The sequence below is a fragment of the Molossus molossus genome, unplaced genomic scaffold, assembly GCF_014108415.1.
Source record: "Molossus molossus isolate mMolMol1 unplaced genomic scaffold, mMolMol1.p scaffold_m16_p_7, whole genome shotgun sequence".
NCBI lineage: Eukaryota > Metazoa > Chordata > Mammalia > Chiroptera > Molossidae > Molossus > Molossus molossus.
The window spans coordinates 86,953,675-86,978,663 of record NW_023425401.1 but is presented as its reverse complement, the minus strand read 5'-3'; the positions used below and the strand labels follow the sequence as shown (position 1 = coordinate 86,978,663).

The window sequence follows — 24,989 nt, the reverse complement described above, 5'->3', positions numbered from 1 at the left end:
TCCATTGATCTGAATTGTCACTCTTATCTCAGACTCAGCATAGGATCAACATCGTTAGGAAACCTCTCTCAACAGCATGGATAGAGCTCAGAGCCTCTTTTCCTTGCCCCATTATCCTCTGCACACACCACTCTCTTAATTGTTCACATTTGTACCTATGGCATCTGATAGGACCTTGCTCAGTAGGTCTAGTAAGTATGTGTTGAATTGCATCTTCTAATGCTTTGCTTTGTTTTGACTTTTGTTAACTGTATTGTTTTACTCTAATCATTACCTCTTGATCTCAAGGTATGTCGACTTCTGGCTTCTGGAGACTCCCTGGGCCCAATCCATTTATATGTCTGCCTTGGGCTTTCAGTCTGAATCTTGGTTCTCCCCATTCAGGCTTCCAGTCTGTGATGAGAATTTTATTTATTTACTTATTGATTTATTTACTTATTTATTTATTTTGTGAGGAGAATTTTTAAAAGAAGATACATATCAACTTCCAGTGGTAGAAAAAATATTGTATGGTCTATTATTTTATTTTTACTTTTTAGGAAATTGCAATTTAGATCTCAGAAATTTTAGAATGTGTGTGGACTTTAGATCTTAGTCCCATACTTTCATTTTATAGTTGAACTTCAGACTCTGGAAATTAGGTCATTTGTCAGAGAATCAGTTAAGGAGATAAATGTATTTTTTCAAATGAATCAGTTTCTTTAATATCATTTTCTTTAACAATGTTGAGGGTTATTGACATTTGTTATGGGCTGAATTGGTTCCCCTAAAAGTCATATGTTGAAATCCTAACCCCACTATCTCAGAATGTGAGTGTAAATGGAGATAGGGCCTTTAAAGAAGTAATTAATAAGGAGTGAGGTCCTATGAATGGGACGTCAACCAATATGACTGGTGTTCTTATAAGAAGAGATTAGGAAACAGACACGTACAGAGAGAAGATAATATAAGGACACCAGAGGAAGATGGCCATTTACAAGCCTAGGAGGATAAATGCAAAAAGTGTCCTTGGGTGAGGATAAAAAAAAAAAAATCCTCACTGGAGGATATTTGTCTTTTTATTTTCAGACAGAGTGGGAGAAAGGGAGGGAGGGAGAGAGAAAGAGAGAAACATCGATGTGAGAGAGACAGGGCCAGGGATTGAACTGCAACAAAGGTACGTGCCTTTGACCAGAATAGGACCCAAGACTCTTTGGCCCGTGAACCCATATTCTAACTGCTGAGCCAAACTGGCCAGGGCTGATTCCTGTGTTTTTCTATTTCTTATTAGTAGCTGGGACATGGTATACTTCTGATGCTATATTCTATACCTTATTATAGATTTACAGGGAGGTTGTTCATCTAATGGAGAATTTTATAGGAATTAAGGCCCATAATTTTCATTTCTAATTAGCTTCACTGGGTTATTTCCTTTTTAAAAGTCATATTAATAGTTAAAGCAAAATTTAAAATCTGAATACATATGAATTTATGTATTTGAAAGCATAATATCTCCAGATTTACCCAGGACTTGAATATTAATCTAGGAGAGCAGTATCTTGCTCCTTGAAGTTGGCAGAATACCTTAAATAATACCTTAGTAGCCCAAATTTATTATTGGTCTGAAAGGTTTCTAATGTAAAACTAAAAACCTTTACTAATATCATTCAATTTTTATTTGCTTTCTGGGAATATCCATGTAATACCATGAGATAAATATTTTCAGTTATTTCCACAAGCAAACTATTTTTCCTTTTATTTATAAACTACTTTTTTGTATATGGAGTTTGCTCAATTTTTAAAAGTTCTTTTTGGTTGCTACTCTTAAATGATAAACTCATCTGTCATGGATTTTCTGGACTTTGATAATATAATTTAGCTCTTATATTTATAAATTCTCCTTTTGGACAAACCAAGCCATACAGTATCTGAACAATATATTTGTGGTAAGGGACAGAGTAGATTCATTTTTTCCCCTAAGATTTTTAATTGATTTTAGAAAGGAAGGGAGAGGGGGAGGAGAGAAGCATCGATATGAGAGAGAAACATTGATCTGCTGCCTCCTACATGTGCCTTGACCGAACAGGCAACCTTTTGGTGTATGGGACAATGACCAACCAACTGGACTACACCGGCTAGGACCAGAGTAGATTCTTATAAAAAAAATGACTGGAAAGTTTTTGACCTGATCAAGATGGTTCCAGATTGAAATTTGAGAAGAAGAAGAGATAGTCTGATAAAACTGTAAAACTAGATGTCATGAAAGGCAGTGGTTTTAACAGAAGAGAGCCAGAAACAACACTATGGCTTCAGATATTTACCTTTTCAATGTGGACACTGGTGTTAAAGTAACCTTACATTTTAATAGAAGGAAAATATAGTTTCTAATTATATTAATTATATATAAATGTAATATATTCTACAGTATTTCTGTAACACAATGAGAAAGGAGTCATGCCTGGAATATAACAAAGGAAGAGTATATTTTACTTGATTGAATCATCTGTAATAGAAGATAAGGGGAAGTAATCTTATATGTCAAGAAGAGATGTACCTAAAGGAAGTCTTTGAAAAGGGCAGGAATTTGGTCCTGGCTGGTGTGCTCAGTGGTTAAAGCACTGACATGCACACCAAAGGGTCTTGAGTTTGGATTCCCTGTCAAAGGCACATACCTGGATTGCATGTTTGATCCCTGACCTGGTTGGGGTGTGTGTGGGGCAACCAACCAATGTTTCTCTCTCACATCAATGTCTCTCTCTCTCTCTCTCTCCCTCCTTCCCTCCTTCCATCCCTTCCACTCTGTCTAAAAATCAATGGGAAAAAAATATCCTCGGGTGAGGACTAACAAAGAAATAATAATAATAATGGCAGGCTTTTGGGTAAAGCTAAATGGAAAAAGAAGTAGAAATTCTGTCCTTGTGGAAGGATTTTACAGTCTATGCAACCAGGGAGAAGCAAGGAAACATATTAGTTCCTTCAAGAAGACATATATATGTCTTTCTCACTTTTGTATGCACCATCAAACCTTACAGTGTTCTTTTTACATAATAATTGCTCAAAAATGGCTGTTGAGTATTTTGATCTGGCAAAGAAGTGATAGAGTTTTGGCAGGTATAGTAACCAGATAAGTAAAATAGGTTTTTTAAAGTTCAGAAAAGAAATGTTTGATTTAATGGCCAGAATAAGAATATAGTTCATGAGATTCTGAAACTTCATTTTTGTGACAATGTAATAATAAATTATCTTTATGTAAAAGAAAAATTAGATGTCTAATTAAGTAGAGGTGGCTCTCCAGAGTAAACCAACTAATAAGTTCACATTGAGAAGGATGGTAGAATTGAAAGGCTGATGTGTTTTTGAGAGGCAGAGAGCAGTCAAGGCTGTGGACCATGGAGCTAGACTGCCAGTTTTAGTCCTGGCTCCACTAGGACTGTTTTTTGTTTTTTTTCCTATAAAATAGGGGATAATAGTAGCACCTAATCATTGGGTTGTAAGGAGAGTAAATGAATTCATATATATAAGAAGCATTTGGGACAAAGCCTGGAACATAGTAATCAGCTGTCCTTTTTATGGTCTTGTTTAATTAGAAAGAGGGGACTAGGAATTGTGGGAGGGGGACAAGATATGAAGTAAATATATGGTTAAAAGAAAATATAAATATTTTTTTCAGTGCAGCCATAAGAAAGGAAGTTAAGGCAAAAAACACATATTATTGCTTCCCGGTTTGCCATATAAGTGATGTATCTATGTCTCCCAATGGAAGCAATTATTTGGGTCTTTTTTTCCCAGAAGTTCACACAAAGTAGCTTTCCTTTCAGCCCATGAAAGATCAGAAGGGAAGAGACTGAGACATCTGTAAGAAAAGGCTGATGTAGTGGGGCTGGAGCATTTAACATATTCTGATGTGTTCAGCGGCAAGGGTATCTTGAGTGAAGCTAAAGTTATGTAAACCTGCATGGCTGGAAGACAGACCTGCTGCCTCTGGGGAGGAATCCATGAGCATGCTCACCTAGACTCCTAGAGGCATAAGTTGACATTATCTGTATTGATTTCCTTTGGCTTCTGTTTGTTTGACTACTTTTATTGCTTTAAGTCTCTCAGCTTCTATTTCATCCTATTTGTTCATATGTCAGATGTACTTTATGAGTGATTCTACTCCTGTGTAATTTTATTTAAATTGATAGAAAAATAAAATACAGCTTGTCAGGATGTGTTGGTAAAAATGCTCTGTAAAGATGTGGAATTTTAAAAACTCATGATCTTTCATGTTATTCCTCTAGTCTGGCAGCAAGAAGAACTGCTACGCATTAACCAATCTTTCACTGGGGCTGAACGGAAATCTGCTTTGTGTGAACTTCTGGAGAAAGAGACCCAGATAATTACTTGCATTGGGAGACATAGGCGCGTGGCTTCTATGGCAAACCAGGAAGCGATGATACAAGCTTTTTTGAATAAGGTCAGTGAAGTAACACTCATTTTTAATATCAGTGTATCCTTAGTTTAAAAATGTAAAATAACTAAAAGAGATTTACATTTTAAGAATTTGCGTGAATTTTGTTTAGCATTTTGGTGACATATTTCTTTAAATTACCTCTATATTTTTTCTTCTTCTGATACATATTTACATTTTAACTGCAGCTTAGAATAATGATTGACTAGTAACATGAAATTAATGTGTTCTCAACAAAAGGGATTCAACCATAAAGGAAAGAAATGGAGATTCTTTCCTGTGACTGTTCATTTAGATTTAGGCTGGCTATAAAAATTAAATGCATTGCACACCCTGATAAAATGGAGTAGTAAATTCACAAAATGTCTGGGGTGCCCCTATAGTAAGCAACCTGGGGATATAGCTATCGACTAGTGTGTTTTCTCCTGCTCACCAGGTCATTAACTGATTGGAAATGTCTGACCAAAAGGATGTATGATTATTGAAAAAATACAATTAAGGGAAAAACTAAAGTAATTACCCTTTAGGTGGGAAATTGCCTGTTTGATATTGAATAGCCTGTTTCCATAGTGACCAATTGTCTTTATAAACCTGATCTTTCCAAGCAATGAAAGGCCAACCAGCTACAAAAAAAAGAAAAAGAAAAAAAAAAAAAATGAATGCAGTTCTTTAAGATATTCGCCTGTAGTGATTCTAGTTGTGTGATTCTTGTTTGAAAGTATTTTGTTCTCAAAAACCATATTTTTGATACTATAAATGCCCTCCTCTTATTGTACCTGTACACTCTCCTGTTTGATCTCAGTTTTTCTTGTGGCTTTAACTACTACCTGAATCCTGGAATTCCCTACGGTTCCAGGCCAGATCTCTATTAGTAGCTTCCAAAATCACATAGCCAGTTGCCTACAGTCATTGCTCTTTGGATGTCCCAAGGTTCCACCTCAGGTCAACCCTTAAGTCATATCATCTCACTGTTCCTTCACCCCTCACCTCCAAACTTACCCCATTCTGTAGTACTCACATAATTCATCTCTGAATGTTTCACCGTCTACTCAGTTGCTTCCGGCAGAAACCTGGGCATTAGTCTTCCCATCCCATTCAGCCACCAACCTGTTTGTTATTTTACTTTAATAATACCCTCAGTTCTTTACTTCTTCATTTCAAACCCACTACCATGTAGGCAAAGACTTGTGATCCTACTGGAACACGAAAGGATGGGAGGCTTCTAAGAACATGTGGTGGGCAGCTCCTTCTCCTGTGCCCTTTCACCCCTGGGAAGCCGTCATGAGACACTTGTCTTGTGTGTATGAGCTTCACACTGATTTGAATAATTCTGATGTTCTTCTTGCCTGGATTACTTTGTGTTTCCAAAGTAGGCCCTTGGCCTTCAGTCTCACTTCGCAATTCCCTCCTCCATCATCCACCCTGCTGTCACTGCCATAGTGACCTCATTAAATACCACTCTGCCCATGCCCCCTCACTGCCCTCAGGGAACAAGGATTCTCGTAAGTGATTCTCACACACCTCGCCCACCCACTGCTGTCTCCCTGTCATCTCTCCTTGCACACCACAGCCACACTACTCCAGCCATGTTCAGTCGCTTGTTCGTCCTTTGGAAGGTCTCGTGCTCTTGGTGCTTTTGCATCTATTGTTGCTTCCACTTGGAATCTCCTTTCCTTCCTGCTTCAGCAGTCAGCTGCCCATTCTTCAAAATAAGCTCAGACACCCTTGTTCTAGAAAGGATCCACGGATCCTCCTCCGTTAGCCTGTCGGTATGCTTTCATATGACTCTGTTTCACTTCTTTCTTAGTACATTGTGGTTAATTTTTATTATATGTATTTACATGTCTAAATCCACCCTAGATTCTCAGCTTCTGAAAGCAAGAGCTATCTTTATCTCTGTATCCTCATATCTTAGCACAGAGTTTATCACAGAGTATCAATAAATGCTTGTGGAGGAAGGCAGGGAGGAAAAATGAGGGACAGAAATAATTGTATAATTTTATATTTCAGATATTATCAAGAAATTACATAGTATAGATACTATCATTTCAAATTTCTGAATATCTTCATGTTAGAAAAGATAAGTCTGCCTTATGGAAGTGATAATATTCATACTTCTCCAGATTCATATTTCAAACAAATGTGTTCCTTTAGCAAGTTCCTTTATGTTGAATCTTGTTTCACCAGCGGGATCTGTGTTCCTTATGTATCTGATAATTAACCTGACCAAGGAGGACAGCGTGGGTCCAGGGCACAAGAGTGTGTGAAGGTGCCAGTGGGCAGGGAAGATGGGCTGTGCCTTCTGTAGGGTTTCCCACCCGGGCTTGCTCTGCTGCTTTGTTTCCTACAAACCATTTTAAATTCTTGGAAATACTTTTACAATGTCTTTTCTTCTATATGCCTTTTTACCCTGCCCTCTACCCCTACCTCAGGCCTCATGTCTACTATCATCTCTACACATTTTTTGACTTATATAGAGTCCAAAAGTAGATCAAATGTCAACATATAATAGGAATTCGGGAGCCAACTGAAGACCGTAACTGTTTCTCATGAAGTATATCACCCTAAGAAAAGGTCTTTAAATCTCACCAAAAATAAGATGCGATTGGGAAATTTTGTTCATAAGAATTCCCTTTTGGAAGAAAACTTGTTCTTTGTTTTTGTTTCTTATAAATACTTTGATAAGCCGGGGTTGAATCTGAGACCCTGAAGGATCCTGAGTGTAGGAAGCATTGTTTTGTGCCAGTAAATGGAGGTTTTTTAGTATTGCTCGGAGAAAAAGAGAGCAAGGAGGCAGCCGGAAGGCAGTGGGGTACAGTGTGGCTTCTTGTGACTTCTTTAGTTGAATGAAATATTAAGTGTAAGATGTTATTCCTTGTTTTGTTTTGTTTGTTTGTTTTGTTTTTTGTAAGAGGGGAGGGAATGAGAGAAATGACTGGGCTAATCCAGGACAGCACACAAAGATGCAAGGCCAGAAGGCTGAAGGAAGGGCAGAAAAGGTGGCCAGGCGAACTTCTAGATATCAAGGGAAAGGCTGTATGTGGGTCATGGGTTTTAGAACTGGAGTTCTAAATCTCTAGTCACCCCAGCTGAGACACCAGTTAATCTCACCAATCCCCAGGCTAAGATTTATAGGAAATGGACATTTTGTCTGATACAAGGGAATTTAACCTGTTTTGACCAAAATGTCGTATAGGGCAAGAAAAACACATCTACAGAATGGAACAACTGTATTGCATAACTTAATGAGTCCAGTCTTCAAAAATATTGACTAATAGTGACTTTGGACCTGCTTTTAACCTGTTATAGTAAATTATAAAATCTTTGTTATTTGAATACAAAATCATTTTAATCACCTTTTTGTGTATGAAGGTGCCTGAGGCCCCTCAGGTGCCAGTGGGCAGGAAAGATGGGCCGTCCACTAAACATCAGGGAACAACCATGGGAAACAACCATCAATGAAAACATCATAGAAAACAATTAATATAGATTTTATAGTAAGTCTTTTGTTGCAAATACTTATATGTCTACTCCTTTTTATGCCTGTCTACCTTCCCACCTCAACACCATGCCTAATATTATTTCTGATATTCAGGAAGAGGCAGTGTTCAGTTCATAAAACTAAATAACTTAATAATCTCCAGTTTTTTTATTGCTAAGAAGAAATATCTTATAATTAATTCCTAGACAAAGTTAGAGTTTTTCAAATGTCAAAACTAGCAGTCAGAGCAATAATGCAGATTTTAAGATCCACATTTGACACCATAATATATAGATATGTAAAGAGAACAGTTACTTTGTAGTTTGGAAATAATATTGGAGAATAAAATTATAATTTTGGTTTTAGTTTAACTTCATTGAATCTAAATATGTGGATTACTGAACTATGTTATAGTTTTTAATCTTTTTACCCTGAACATAGAATTTCTCTGAGTAATAAATGATATGATTTTAAATTAGTCTAATCAAGGCATTGAACCAGTCAGCTATTATGAATTCTATACTAAGGTTTCATTCTCCTTAAAAGGTTTAATCTGGTCTGGCAGACGTGGCTCAGCGGTTGAGCGTTGACCCATGCACCAGGAGGTCACAGTTTGATTCCCGGTCAGACACATGCCCAGGTTGTGGGCCAGATCTCTAGGAGAAGCATGCAGGAGGCGGCCAATCGATGTTCTCTCTCATCAATGTTTCTATCTCTCCCTCTCACTTCCTCTGTCTCCAAAATCAATAAAGGAAAAAAAAAAAAGCTTAATCTGAAGATTTTTTGAAGCATTAATTAAATAATATATACTTTTAACACATCAAACATTGACCTCCACAGGTTATCAAATGTTAAAAACTCACAAGTTGACAGAGGTGAAGAAATTTGGGTCAAGAAATTTGAACAAAATATCATCAACTAGTTTTGAATATATCTTGGGTGTGCTTTACCCAAACTGTGTGAAGAGACCATTTGCATTTTTGTAAGAGGTTTTCTCTAGAGTCAAGGCCATTCATTTCTTTGATTCTCTTTGATTTACACACCACTTCTCATAATCACAAACTAAAAAACTGCAACCTATATTAACTGTGTCATTTAAATGTTTTTTCTCATTACTTAGGCGTCCAACAGCTAATGGGACAGAAAACTGCAGCTGATTCTTGCCTCTGAGCACCACAGTACACAGGGGTGTCCTCTGTGGGTGAACAAAACCCCTTTGCTGCGTAAAAGAAAAGTTGCTCACTACCCAGTAGCTTTTGAGGGGTTAGGGTTATTCTTAATTAGTGCCCTTAGGGATGTGAGTGTAAACTTAGGAGGAAGAAAGACCCCCTCTCACAGCACAGCCATTTCTTCTCTGTTGTGGACGCCTGCTGCTCTCCAGGCTTTGTTTCTCCACCTCCCTTCCCTGAAACGCGCTTCCTGCTGCTCTTCTGCGGGCAGCTAAGTGGGATTTATCACACTCCTGTTTTCTGAATCAATTTAAGACCATGATTGTTGTACATCTCTTAGTACAGCCGAAGCATTCAAAGAAAAAAGGAAAGAGGAAAGAGAAATCCGCAAAGTTGACATTTTCCTACATCAGAGTAAAAAAATACATCTTAAGGCCTGAAATCAAAGAAGCCTAGATGTGAAGACCAAATTGTCAGTGTTGGCAGAAATAAATCTGAGTATAAAAAAGCTTTGCCAAACAGATTTTTAATATCTTCACAGTGCCAACACTAGGGAACTTGAACTTCAAATCTGGGATTCTTTGTATCTGTCACTCAGTTCCTTTTACTCTGGCTAACTCCAGTTTTCCCTCAGGTTTAATCTTAGTTACTGGATTTTTTTGTGTTTTTTTTTGTGTGTGTGTGTTTTTTTTTTTTGTTGTTGTTATTTCACCAGTTAGTTGTCTATTTAGCTGCAATCATCAATCATAATCACCCTTCTTTTAGTTAATTTATCTTTACATCCCACTAGCTTGGAAAGTTATTGAAGTCAGGATAGTATTTATCTACTAGGTAGGTACCTAAGTATACTACTGATATATAGTAAACACAAAAAATATTAGTATCAAACTCAAAAGCTTCTGCACAGCGAAAGATACAATCATCAAAATGGAAAGGCTACCCACTGTATGGGAGAGCATAATTGCCATTGATATATCATATAAGGGGTTAATTTCCAATATACATAGAGTGCTCATACAACTCAACAAAAGGAAGACAAAGAACCCAATTAAAAAATGGGCAGAGAAACTAAATAGACACCTCTCCAAACAGGACATACAAATGGCTAAGAGACATATGAAGAAATGCTCAACATCACTAATCATCAGAGAGATGCAAATTAAAACAAAAATGAGGTATCACCTCACACCTGTCAGAATGGCCGCCATCAACAAATCATCAAACAACAAGTGTTGGCAAGGGTGTGGAGAAAAGGGGACTCTAGTACACTGCTGGTGGGAATGCAGACTGGTGCAGCCACTATGGAAAACAATATGGTGTTACCTCAAAAAATTAAAAATCGAACTTCCATTTGACCCAGTGATCCCACTTCTAGGAATATACCCTAAGAAGCCTGAAACACCAATCAGAAAGAATAGATATACCCCCATGTTTGTAGCAGCGCTATTTATAATAGCTAAGATCTGGAAACAGCCCAAGTGTCCATCAGTAGACGAATGGATACAAAAGCAGTGGTACATATACACAATGGAGTACTACACAGCTGTAAGAAAGAAAGATCTCTTATCCTTTGAGACGACATGGAGTGACCTGGAAAGTATCATCCTAAGTGAAACAAGCCAAACAGAAAGACAAGTATCATATGATCTCACTTATTTGTAGAATATAATGAACATAACAGTCTGAGGAATGGGGTAGTACCACAGACGTGGAAGTGGGGTACAGACTGACAATCCCCAGAAGAGGGGGTGGTGGGGAAGAGATAAACCACAGAACTGATATGCATGTATGCATGAACAATGGACATGGACAACAAAGCTGGGGACAGGGCAGGGAAGGAGGGGGAGGGGGGAATCAGTGGGAGGAAAAGGAGAAACATCTATAACAAAAATTAATTAATAAAAAAAATATTAGTTGGCTGAATGGATGAGTACTGTTAGCCCTGTGAGATACACAGAAATGAAAACGTATTCTTATAATGTTTTGGGAAATATAGAATAAACAAACAAAATAATTATAGAACAATTTGGACCAAAATTGTATTGTTCTGAGCAATTGAAATAGAAACACTGCATACGCACACGTGTGTGTGTGTTTATAAGTACAAAAGTATTTCAGGTACTAGTGATTTTATTGGTTCAGACCATAGAAATTAGCAATCTTTATGGAAAGGGAAGAATTTGAGTTAAAATGAAAGGATAGGAAGGTTTGAGATCTTGAATATATTTGGAAAAATCCAAGATATTACTATATACTAGATGGGACTAAAAATTTGGAGGGAAGGTAGAGTTAAATCAATTGACCAGCTGAAAAACATATACAGTGCAGTAAATAAACTAGGTATTTCAGTAAATGATTAATCTACTTGGATTATTACAAATGAAATAAGTTACCAGCCTGCAGAGCAAAGGGTATCATCCACATTACTTGAAGATTACACTTAACAGAACCACCCTGAGGAAAATTGCATGTTAAATTAGTTAGACTGGTAGAACATTGCAATACAAAACTTATCTTAAGATTGTTATTCCTTAAATCTTAAAAAAAAATCTTTTAAACAAGAATTGAACTTCAGTAACACTCAGGCCTACCCTAAACAAGGCTGTATTCAATTTTAAACATTTTTTTTATTTCTAAGTGATAATAATTAAATGATAAAACACTTTATTTTGAGCTATTTCCCTTTTATAATTCTTAATAAATTTTACTTAATTCTATCAGCCCACTAATTAACAATACATTCTTTAATATTAGATTTATGCTCTAAAATATAAATTAATTATAGAGCTGAAGCTTCACACTTACTAAATTAAAACTAAAATTGAGAATCTAAAGTTTCTGATTCATTTTGGTTTTAATCAGAAAATTATGCCATTACTTTGAAAACATATCAACAAACATATAGTTGTTTTATTTAAATTTTAATTTTTTTAATATGTTTTTATTGATCTTAGAGAGGGGGGAGAGAGAGAGAAAGAGAGAGAGAGAGAGAGAAGCATCGATAAGAGACAGAAACATCAGTTGCTGCCTCCTTCCATGCCCCCATGCTCAACCAACTAAGCCAGGGCTCAAAAATAGTTGTTTTTATTATTTTTTATATTTTTTGGTGGTATGTGCCCCTAGTGGGAACCGAACCTGGACCTCTCTGGTCCACAGGCCAACACTCAACCGCTGAGCCAAACAGCCCAGGGCTATAGTTGTTTTTAAAGGTTTCTTTGTAGTTCACAATATAATTTAGCTAAAATGAAATGTAAAATAATTAAAGGTAAATTGATGCTATAACTATAAAGTCCTCATAATACTGTCATACCAAATACATCTTTATATTATTTTTTTTATTTTAATTTTTTAAATTAATTAATTAATTAATTTTTGTTACAGAGGTTTCTCCTTTTCCCCCCACTGATTCCTCCTTCCCTCTCCCTCCTCACCCTGTCTCCAGCTTTGTTGTCCATGTCCATTGTTCATGCATACATGCATAATAAGTTCTGTGGTTTATCTCTCCCCCACCACCCCCTCTGCTGGGGATTGACAGTCTGTACCCCACTTCCATGTCTCTGGGACTACCCCATTCCTCAGATTGTTGTTCATTATATTCCACAAATAAGATCATATGATACTTGTCTTTCTGTTTGGCTTGTTTCACTTAGGATGATACTTTCCAGGTCCCTCCATTTTGTCTCAAAGGATAAAAGATCCTTCTTACAGCTGCATAGTACTCCAATGTGTATATGTACCACAGCTTTTGTATCCATTCGTTTACTGATGGGCATTTGGGCTGTTTCCAGATCTTAGCTATTGTAAATAGTGCTGCTATGAACATGGGGGTACATCTATTCTTTCTGATTGGTGTTTCAGGCTTCTTAGGGTATATTCCTAGAACTATATATAAAAACCCCAAGACTCCATCAAAAATTTACTAGACTTAATAAACGAATTTGGCAAAGCAGCAGGATACAAAATTAATGTCAAGAAATCAATGGCATTCTTATACACCAATGATGAACTCACAGAAAGAGAAACTTAAAAAATAATCCCATTTACCATTGCGGCAAAAAATTCAGATACTTAAGAATAAACTTAACCAAAGAAATAAAGGACCTATTTGCAGAAAACTACATGTCATTGAAAAAAGAAATAGAGGAAGATATTAAAAAGTGGAAGCATATACCTTGTTCATGGATTGGAAGAATTAACATCATTAAAATGTCTGTATTACCCAAAGCAATCTATAGATTCAATGAAATCCCCATCAAAATACCAACGACATACTTCATAGAACTAAAACAAATATTTCAAAAGTTCCTATGGAACCAAAAAAAGACTTTGAATAGCCAAAGCTATCTTGAAAAAGAACAATGTTGGAGGGATCACACTGCCAGATTTCAGGTTATACTACAAAGCCACTGTAATTGAAACAGCCTGGTACTGGCACAAGAAGGCATATAGACCAGTGGAACAGAATAGAGAACCCAGAAATGGACCCAAGGCAATATGCTCAATTAATATTTGACAAAGGTGGCAAGAGCATACAGTGGAGTAAAGACAGCCTCTTGAATAAATGGTTTTGGGAAAATTGGACAGCTACATGCAGAAAAATGAAACTAAATCATCAACTTACACCATACACAAGAATAAACTCAAGCCCTAGCCAGTTTGGCTCAGCGGTTAGAGCGTTGGCTTGCGGTCCAGAGAGACCCAGGTTCAGTTCCCGCTAAGGGCATGTACCTCGCCCTGGCCGGTTTGGCTCAGCGGTTAGAGCGTCCGCCTGCAGTCCAGAGAAGCCCGGGTTCGGTTCCCGCTAAGGGCATGTACCTCGGTTGCAGTTTGCCCCCGGCCCTGGCTGGTCGTGTGGGTGGCAGCCACTCGATGTGTCCCTTTCACATCAATGTTTTCCTTTCTCTCTCTTCCTCTCTCTCCCTCCCACTCTGTCTGTACAAAAAAATGGAAAAGTGTCGTCGGATGAGGATAAAAAATAAAAATAAAAATAAGAGCATGTACCTCGGTTGCAGTTTGTCCCCGGCCCTGTTTGGGTCGTGTGGATGGCGACCGCTCGATGTGTCCCTTTCGCATCGATGTTTCTCTCTCTTTCCCCCTCCCACTCTATCTGAACAAAATACCAAAAAATGTCCTCGGGTGAGGACTAAAAAAAGAATAAACTCAAAATGGATAAAAGACTTAAATGTGACTCATGAATCCATAAAAATCCTAGAAGAAAATGTAGGCATCAAAATTTCAGACATCATACGGAGCAGAATTTCCACTGATACATCACCTAAGGCAACAGAAACAAAGGAAAAGATGAACACATGGGACTTCATCAAATTCAAAAGCTTCTGCACAGCAAAAGGTACAATCAAAAGGAAAGGCAACTGACTGTATGGGAGAGAATAATTGCCAATGATATATTATTTCTTTATTTGACTAGTCTGCATTTCTGATGATTTGTCCCTATACATGGGCTTGTATTTAAACTTTAAATGATATCAAATCTAAGATTAAATAGTTGCAAGTATTGCAATTGGACTACAGCTCTCCAAAGCAATTACCAATCAGCTTCCAACATCTGAACCGTTAATAGTCATGATACATGGCCTTGTTTCTCATAGAGTATATTCAGGGAAAGAAACTGAGCAGCTTTATACCATAAAGTGGAAGAGCAAATAGACTGTGAGTTTTCATGAGGAAATTTCCAGGTGAATGTGTCTTACAGGAGGGAACAAAAGCATTGGCAAACACAAACAATACTCGTCATTAAAGATTGTGCTGGTGTCCCAAGTCTGCAGAGGACTTTCTCCACTTCCTGTCTCTGGTCTCTGAATTCTTAGCCTGGAATTACTCAGGAGCTTCAGAGCAAGTGAACTCTATTTTGAACTCTATTTTGAACTCTCATTTCAGGACATGGGCTATGTTGGGAGGTATCATGCCAGATTTGGAAATAGAAAGTGAGAATCTTAGCCATCCACAGCACGGCTGAGATAGCCAAATAAAGTTGTTACACTATGGACATCTGCCATGTGAAGAACTGTGAACTTTATATAGATTTATTTATCTAGGAAACAAAACTATAAGTCACAGAGTTCTTTTGTGTTAGGTTTAACACATCAAGGAGTGTAACAATTGCTCCACAAAGGTTGTCTTCAGTTGGCAAGGCACGATCAAGACACATTTATGCAACTCAGTATAATTGAACCAAGCAGATAATCTTTAAAATCATTCTAAATGGGGGTAATGAGTTATTTCATGTACCCTTTAAGCTATTCATCATAATAGCCAGTACACATTAGTAGCAAATTCTGGGTCCTGTAGAAGTGTTTATAATTTATTCACTAAACAGCTCTCTCATATTTTTTTCCTAAAATGTTTTACTGTCCTATGGTCTACAAATTCTTCAATTAATTTTCTTACATTTTGGTGATACTTTTATTCATAAAGTACGTGATATGAAGGTAAACTTTTAGTAGAAAGAACAAAATTATTTTTTAGCCTCTAGCTAACTGATAATTATAAACATAATATTATTTTTAAGTGTTCAGCTCCAAAGACATGGAGAAGACTTGATGGCAAAATAATTGAGATGGATACACAGTTCACTATCAGAGCCAGAGAGCTGCAAAACATCTATAAGTGCATTATGCTGAAAAATATCTCTCAAGATGAGAGACTGGATGTACTCTTAACACTTAAACATACTGTGAAGGTACGTTAATTTTCTCTTAGTTTTGGGATATCCCTTCCACTATTAATAAAAAAAATTTGAATACTAAAATAAGTAACATGCTTGTATTAAGTAATTATAAAGATGATTAATAGATGTTTATATAAATTTTATTTGTTAACAGCTATGTTGTTTTGGTATAATTTTGGGAGGATATAGTTTATGCATTAATATTTAAAAGTTCTCAAACTAGCCCTGGCCAGTTTGACTCAGCAGTTGAGTGTCGGCCTGCAGACCAGAGAGTCCTGGGTTTGGTTCTTGCTAGGGGCACATACCACCCAAAAAATAAATAAAAATAAATAAATAAATAAATAAATAAATAAATAAATAAATAAATTTAGGTAGGCTATTTGGAAGAAGTGTGAGAATATCAAATAAAATTTATAAAAAAATTAAAATAAATATAAGTTCTCAAACTATATATTATGACACATAAATATAAATATAGAACAAAAACATTCTAAATGTAAATATATATATGCAATAAAGCAAATATATTGCATGAGATTAGTACTCAACTCAGTTCAGTAAAACAGCAGTTATTATCTATTTTGACTGTCGTCAATGAAAATTTTAGTTTTAGCAGTTTTTAAGTAGCATCAGTGTAAGTATTTTTGTCTTTTTTCCTTATCAATTATTGATACTGTGTGTTTTAGTCCTGTTTTCAATGTCACAGGTCAAGTTCCCGAGAAATATGAGGATTTGTATGCAGGAAGTTGATTGGAGAGTGCTCTCAGGAGTAACACTTGGGAGGAAACTGAGAAAGCAGGATTGGTCAGATGGAGAAATTACATGCTGGTGGAGTCTCAGCAAGGACTTCAGCCAGTCTCATGGGGAACTCAGAAACAGCGAAGCCTTCTGAGTTGTCCTGAATTGAGGCAGCTGGGAGTTTTTGCTCCCACATTGACCATTTACTAGGTGTGGGTTGCCCCCAGTTGCTCCCAGGAAGGAGGTGTGACTTAGTTTTTGGTTTGTGTTCACTTTAATTTTTTTTTTTTTAACTGACTTTTTTTAGAGAAGTAGAAAGGGAGAGAGAGAAACATCGATGTGAGAGTGAAACATGGATTGGTTACCTAAAGAATGTGCCCAGCCCTGGCTCATTTGGCTCAGCGGTTAGAGTGTCGGCCTGCAGACCAGAGAGTCCTGGGTTTGGTTCCCAATAAGGGCACGTGCCTCGGCTGCAGTTTGTCCCTGGCCCCGGTTGGGGTCGTGTGGGTGGTGGCCACTCAGTGTGTCTCTCTCACGTTGATGCTTCTCTCTCACTTGCTCCCTCTCTCCCTCCTGCTCTATCTGAAGATAAATACAAAAATGTCCTCAGGTGAGGATAAAAAAAAAAAAGAATGTGCCCAACTGGGGATTGAACCTGCAACCTGGGCATGTGCCCTGACTAGAATCAAACCTGCAACCTTCTGGTGCATGGGACAGCACTCAATCAACTTAGCCACATGGGCCAGGGCTTCACTTTAATCTTATATTTGTAATTTCGGGTACTTTTCCTGAACAGTTAAAAAAATAAAATACTGTATTATCATGATTCTAGGTTGGGAACATATTGGTACATTAACTACATATCACTAAAACATAATCACAAGTCAAAACAGTCAGTATATAAGAATCTAGAGAACAAAGGGCTGAACCAACCAAAAGCTCTCAGGGAAGCACACATTTTTTGTCAGACCTGCTCCATGGTTTGAGTCCAGTGAACATCCCTCAGAACAATCTGGGTTGGGCTAGAGTGATCAGTGATTTGGGAAGGTGTTAGTTTCCTTGCTACCCAGAGGTCTAACCTTCCTCGCTGGTCTTTTCCTTCAGTGCCCAAGAAGGGAAAGGAATGGAGGGGAGGTGACACTTTATAATGTTATTTGTTGCACTCATCCTTAAATGTGACTTTGAGGCATTACTCTTTACCAGAAGGCTGTTCTCAGAAAGACACTCAGTTGAGAGTGTCAGCCATCAGTGTACCAGGAGTGGGAGATTGATTACTTCTGTCTGGACACAGCATACACTACACATGCTGCAGCTGGGACCCACTGGCTCCATGTTATACGTTTTGGGAGCAGCTCTATTGGATTTAGATAGGTCCCTTTTCCCTTGGGAAAATTATAAGAGCAAGGTTGATTGGGTGACTAAAGCTCTTATTGTGTTCAAGGCCACAGCAGATACTCTTGTACCTTTCTTCTATTACCCATTTTAGATTTCCTCACCCTCAGGTAGCACCTTACTGATCTAGGTGGCCTACCTGTTGGAGTGACTCACATCTTGAGAGGTCTAGACCACAGATCATCATGCTTTTCTCAGGCTGAGGCTACTAGACTTCCATTTATTGTCAAAATTAGGCAAGGGTATATCAAGAAATGCCCATTACCTGTACCTAAAATATCCTTCCTTTTCCTCATTGGGTAATAACAGCCATACTGCCTTTGAAAGATCAAGGTCAGTTACCTTTAGGCATGTGACACTTTTCTTGTCCCAGGTCATTTGGCCTAAGGACCCCAGGGATTAGTTGTAGCTTCAAGTTTAATAGGACTCTTTCTGTATCCACTGCTAGAAGCATTTTTCCTGCAGGCAGTAGGACTTCTAAATCTGAAGAGCACACAGTTGAAGGGACAGGAAGCAGAAATTCCCCAAATAGTAAGTGGGATCATTTCTACTTCTACCTCCTTAGTTTCCAGGATAGAGCAGTTTCAGGAGCTTCTACTTAGGCTTCCCCATCATATTAGCTCAAGAAGACAAAGGGGGGCCTGTGCCAACCACAAAATATTCCATTCCAATGATATATTTAAGGATCAGAGAAATGAACAGTGGATGGGTCTCACCCATTGTGGGCTGGACCTGGGTCAGGATTGCATTTATTTATTGTTTTGTTCCTATATCTACCTTCACTCAGGGTCCTGGGCCTTTATGCCCCCACGTTGATTAGTCATTTGATTCAGGGTGTTCCAGGGGGAAAAGCATCATCTTGAATGAGGAAGATCTTTTAAATTGATGGCAACTATTTTCAGCCAATATGGCTTTCTTCAGCTGAAGGCAATCTAGAGAAAGGCTCATCTGAGAGTGGCCAGCTGCCAACCCTATCCGCAGCTGGAAGACCAAGTACTTTGGTTCTGAAGTGGGGTAATGTGGCAGCACATCACAGCATTCACTATGATGAATATGTTTTTTATATTACTAATTAAAGGGGAAAACCCCAAGTATCTTCAGGACCACCTCTTATGTTTTATAGTTCAAATTGAAGGCAATATTGGTCATATGTTTTTGTCAATATAGGTAAATTAAATGGGAAATTCAGCTAAAAATACTTGGCTTCTGAAAAATGATTTTGAGTTCACTAAATTTATGACATTTGCCAGATGCCACACTTGGAGTGGGGAACATCTGGCCCGTAGGCCATATAAGGCCTGTGAAATCAATACCAGCTAACATCACACGCCTCATCAAATTAGTCTGACCAAATTAAGCAGGCTATTTTTTTTCTAAGTTTTATTAATTTATTTTTGTTACAGATGTTTCTCCTTTTTGCCCTGTGGACACCCTCCTCCACATCCTGCCCCCCCCCCCCCAGCATTGTTGTCTATGTCCATTGGTTATGCATACATGCATATAAGTTCTTTGGTTCATCTCTCCCATCCCCCCCACCCCCCTACTCTGAGGTTTGTCAGTCTGGACCATACTCCTTTCTATGTCTCTGGGTCTATTTCATTTATCAGCTCACCTTGTTCATGATATTCCATAAATAAGTGAGATCATGTGGTATTTGTCTTTCTCTGATTGCCTTATTTCGCTTAGCATAATACTTTCAAGGTCCCTCCATGTTGTCTCAAAGGATAAGAGATCTTTCTTTCTTATGGCTGCATAGTATTCCATTGTATATATGAACCACAGCTTTTTTATCCACTCATTTACTGATGGACACTAGGGCTGTTTCCACATCTTAGCAATTGTAAATAGTGCTGCTATGAACATCGGGGTACATATATTCTTTGTGATTGGTGTTTCAGGCTTCTTAGCATATAGTCCTAGAAGGGGGATCACTGGGTCAAATGGCAGTTCCGTATTTCATTTTTTGAGGAAACCTCATACTGTTTTCCACAGTAACTGCACCAGTCTGCATTCCCACCAGCAGTGTACTAAAGTCCCCTTTTCTCCACATCCTCACCAGCTCTTGTCATTTGTTGATTTGTTGGTGGTAGCCATTCTGGCAGGTGTGAGGTGATACCTCATAGTCATTTTAATTTTCACCTCTCTGATGATTAGTGATGTTTTTTATATGTTTCTTGGCCATTTGTATGTCCTTTTTGGAGAGATATCTATTTAAGTCCTCTGCCAATTTTTTAATTGGGTTCTTTGTCTTCTTTTTGTTGAGTTGTATGAGCACTCTATATATTTTGGAAATTAACCTCTTATCTGATGCATCATTGGCGATTATGCTCTCCCATACAGTAGGTTCCCTTTCCATTTTAATGGTTGTTTCTTTTGCTGTGCAGAAGCTTTATAGTTTGATGTAGTCTCATGTGTTCATCTTTTCCCTTGTTTCTGTTGCCTTAGGTGATGTATAAGTGAAAATTCTGCTGATTATGTCTGAAATTTTGTTGCCTACATTTTCTTGGAGGATTTTTATGGATTGATGAGTCACATTTAAGTCTTTTATCTATTTTGAGTTTATTCTTGTGCATGGTATAAGTTGAGGGTCATTTCATTTTTTTGCATGTAGCTGTCCAATTTTCCCAACACCATTTATTAAAGAGGCTGTTGTTACTCCATTGTAAGCTCTTGTCAACTTTGTCCAATATTAATTGAGCATAATGTCTTGGGTCAATTTCTGGGTTCTCTGTTCTGTTCCACTGGTGTATATGCCTGTTTTTGTGGCATTACCAGGCTGTTTCAATTACAGTAGCTTTGTAGTATAACGTGATATCAGGTATTGTGATCCCACCTACTTTGTTCATCTTTTTCAAGATTGCTGTGGCTATTCGCGGTCTTTTTTGGTTCCATAGGAACTTTTGAAGTATTTTTTCTAGTTCTGTGAAATATGTCATTGGTATTTTGATGGGGATTGCATTGAATCTATAGATTGCTTTGGGTAGTATGGACATTTTAATGATGTTAATTCTTCCAATCCATGAACAAGGTATATGCTTCCACTTTTTAATATCTTCCTCTATTTCTTTTTTCAATGTCTTTTAGTTTTCTGCAAATAGGTCCTTTAATTCTTTGGTTAAGTATATTCCTAGGTATCTTAATTTTTCTGCCACGATGGTAAATGGGATTGTGTTTTAAGTTTCTCTTTCTGTGAGTTCATCATTGGTGTATAAGAATGCCATCGATTTCTTGACATTAATTTTATATCCTGCTACTTTGCCCAATTCATTTATTAAGTCTAATAGATATTTGATGGAGTCTTTTGGGTTTTCTATGTACAATATCATGTCATTTGTAAATAATGACAGTTTAACTTCCTCCTTTCCAATTTGGATCCCTTTTATTTTTTCTTCCTGACTGACTGCTATGGCTAACTAAGACTTCCAGTAGTATGTTAAATAAGGGTGGCGAAAGTGGGCATCCCTGTCTTTTTTCTGTTTTAAGGGAAATGCTTTTAGTTTTTGCCCATTGAGTATGATGTTGGCTATAGGTTTTTCATATATGGCCTTTATTATGTCAAGATATGATCCCTTTATTCCCATATTGCTGATCATTTTTATCAGAAATGGGTGCTGGAATTTGTTGAATGCTTACTCAGCATCTGTTGATATGATCTTTCATTTGTGTATGTGGTGTGTCACATTTATTGATTTGCGAATATTGCACCAACCTTGTATCCCTGGGATGAATCCCACTTCGTCGTGGTGAATAATTCTTTTAATATATTACAGGATTCGATTTGCTAGTATTTTGTTCAGGATTTTGACATCTATGTTCATAAGGAATATTGGCTTGTGGTTTTCTTTCTTTGTAGTGTTTTTATCTGGTATTGAAATTAAAATTAAAATCATAAAAACGAATTTGGAAGTCTTCTTTCTTCTTGAATTTTTTGGAATAGTTTGAGGAGAATGGGTGTTAGTTCTTCTTTGAATGTTCAGTAAAACTCCTCCGTGAAGCTCTCAGGGTCTGGGCTTTTGTTTGCTGGGAGAGTCCTGATTACATGTTCAAGTTCCTTAGTTGTTATTGGTTTTCTGTCTCTTCCCAGTTCAGTTTTGGGAGACTGTGGTTTCTAGAAATGTGTCCATTTTACTTAGATTGTCCAATTTGTTGGTGTATAATTGTTCATAGTATTTGTTAATAATCCTTTGTATTTCTGTGGTGTTAGTTGTTACTTTTCCTCTCTTATTTCTGATTTTGTGTATTTGGGTTCTCTCTCTTTGTTTCTTGGTGAGTCTAGCTGAGGGTCCATCAATCTTGTTTATCTTTTCAAAGAACCAGCTCTTTTTTTCATTGATCCTTTGAATTGTTTTTTTTCCCCTTTGGAAAATGTCATTATGTCATTTGTCATTATGTCAAATGTCAAAATGTCTCTATGTCATTTATTTCTGCTCCGATCTTTACCATTTCCTTCCTTCTACTTGCTCTGGGGTTTTCTTTTTGTTTGCTTTCTAGTTCTTTAAGTTGTGAGGTTACATAGTCAATTAGACATTTTTCTTATTTCTTGAGGTAAGCCTATAGTGGTTATGAACTTCCCTCTCAGAACTGCTTTTGCTACATCCCATAGATTCTGTTTTGTTGTGTGCTCATTTTCATTGGTTTCCAGGAAGTTTTTAATTTCATCCTTGTTCTCCTTGGTAACCCACTCATTATTTAATAACATGCTATTTAGCCTCCATGTGTTTAAATGTCTTTGCATGTTCTTGTTGCAATTGATTTATAGTTTCATGCCATTGTGATCTGAGAAGATGCTTGATATGATTTCAATCTTCTTGAACTTGTAGAGACTTAGTTTGTGCCCTAACATGTAGTCTATCTTTGAGGATGTTCCATGTGCACTTGAGAAGAATGTGAATTTTGTAGTTTTGGGGTGTAATTTTCTATAGAAATCTATTAAATTCATTTGCTCTAGTGCTTCATTTATAGTCTCTGTTTCCTTGCTAATTTTTTGTGTAGAGGATCTATCCAGTGATGTCAGCAGGGTGTTGAAGTTTCTTGCTATGATCATATTGCTGTCGATTTCTCCTTTGAAGTCCTCCAGAAAATCTTTAATATATTTTGGTGCTTTTACCAAGGTCATATCTTCTTGTTGAATAGATCCTTTCAATGTTACGTAGTAGCTTTCTTTGTTTCTAGTTATGGCCTTCATTTTGAAATCTACTTGATCAGATATGAGTATTGCTACCCCAGCTCTTTTTTTCTTTCCACTTGCTTGGAAGATATTTTTTCTTCCCTTCACTTTCAACCTATGTGAGTCGTTTTTTGTGAACAACATATATATGAGTCTTGCTTTCCTATCCCATCAGCTACTCTGTGTCTTTTGATTGGGGCATTCAGTTTATTTGCATTTAAGGTTATTATTAATATGTAAGCATGTACTTACTTATTGTCATTTTTGTTTATTGTGGTTACATTTTTCTTCCTATTTCTTCTACAAATTACAGCAGTCCTTTTAACCTTTATTGCTGTTCTGGTTTGGTGCTAATATATTCCTTTAGCCTTTTTTTTTTGGTCTGGGAAGCTCCTTATTTGACCTTCTATTTTGAATGCTGACCTTGCTGGATAGAGTAGTCTTGAATTCAGATCCTTGTTTCTCATGACCTGGATTTCTTCATGCCATTCCCTTCTGTCCTATTGTGTTTCTGTTGAGAAGTCAGCTGTTAGTCTTATGGGAGTTCCTTTGTAGGTAACCTGTTGCTTATCTCTTGCTGCCTTTAAGATTCTCTCTTTGTCTTTACTTTTTGGCATTTTAATTATTATGTGTCTTGGTGTGGGTCTGTTAGGGTTCTTCTTACTTGGGGCTCTCTGTGTTTCTTGAACTTGAATGCCTTCTTTCTTCACCAAGTTTGGAAAGTTTTCTCTTACTATTTCTTTAAATATATTCTCTAACCCTTGCTCATTTTCTTCTTCTGGAACTCCTATGATGCAAATGTTGTTATGTAGCCAGTTGTCCCACAGTTCTCTTAAGCTATTTTCCTCTTTTTTAATAGCTTTTTTTTTTTTTGGTTTTCTGATTGGTGGATTATTTTCTACCCTGTCTTCTAATTCACTGATCCAGTCCTCAGCTTCCTCTACTGTGCTGGTGATTCCTTCCAGTGTGTTTTTTATTTCTGCTACGTCATTCTTCATTTCCAGGTGGTTGGTTTTCAGTGTATCTATGTCTTGACTCATGGTGTTGATGTCCTTACTCATGCTGTTGAGCTTCCTCAAGATCATGGCTCTGAACTCTTCCTCTGATAACTTGCTTAACTGCATTTCATTGATCTCATCTTCAGTAGTGTTCTCTTGTTCTTTCATTTGGGATTTGTTTCTTTGATTCACTATTTTGACTATCTCAGTGGGTTTTGAAGCCTGTCAAATTTCCCTGTGGGTGTTGGTGTTCTGCTGTTTGTGGCTCCCTCTACTGGGTTTGGATGATTGTGGAAGGGGCCATAACACCACTGTCAAGTCTTACTTTCCTGGGTAGATTTGCAAGCCCAGCAAAAGTTCAGTTATCCTCTAGAATTTTGCCTGAAGGCTATTAATTAGTTTTGGTTACTTGAAGAGCCTTGGGTTGGTAGCCCTCAGTGGAATGAAAAACTCCCTCAGGTTTTCAGTGTAAGAGGATTTCCAGAGGGTGGAGCAGATACTGGTTGTTACTGAGCCTCAATTTGCATTTCTCTGGCCCAGCTGGGTGGGGTTAAATACCTGAGGGAGTTGCTGGTGCTTCTCCCCAGAGCTCTGGGGAGGGGCTCCTTGAGCAAGATGGCCACTGTCCTGTGTGGCCGTGACTCAGCAAAAACTCTGAGTGCCCTCCAAATCCAGGGTGTCCTCACACAGTTTCAGTTCAGTTCGCTCTCCTTCTGCCAGAGCCCAAGGTGAGTGGCTGTAGCTAATATTCAGTTCTCTGTCCCAGCCCTCTGGGCTGTAGAGCTGGCTTGGGATTTTAACCCCCGACCTGCTCACAACTAAATCAGATGCTGTCTGTGGGCTCCCAGCCTGCCCTCTTGTGCCTCTGCAGACCTCCCAGGTTCAATTGAATGTTCTTTTTTCCTGTCCCTGGTTATATGGATCCTC

General features: G+C 37.6%; 1 protein-coding gene across 1 annotated transcript in view; it reads left to right on the top strand.

Annotated features, from left to right (window-relative positions):
* The window catches only part of IQUB (IQ motif and ubiquitin domain containing), a 94,331-nt gene that overhangs the window by 51,356 nt on the left and 17,986 nt on the right, over positions 1 to 24,989 (top strand). The window contains exons 8-9 of the mRNA XM_036246909.1: positions 4,260 to 4,435; positions 15,609 to 15,779. Of these exons, the coding sequence (XP_036102802.1) occupies positions 4,260 to 4,435; positions 15,609 to 15,779 (347 nt within the window). The remainder of the gene's footprint in view (positions 1 to 4,259; positions 4,436 to 15,608; positions 15,780 to 24,989) is intronic.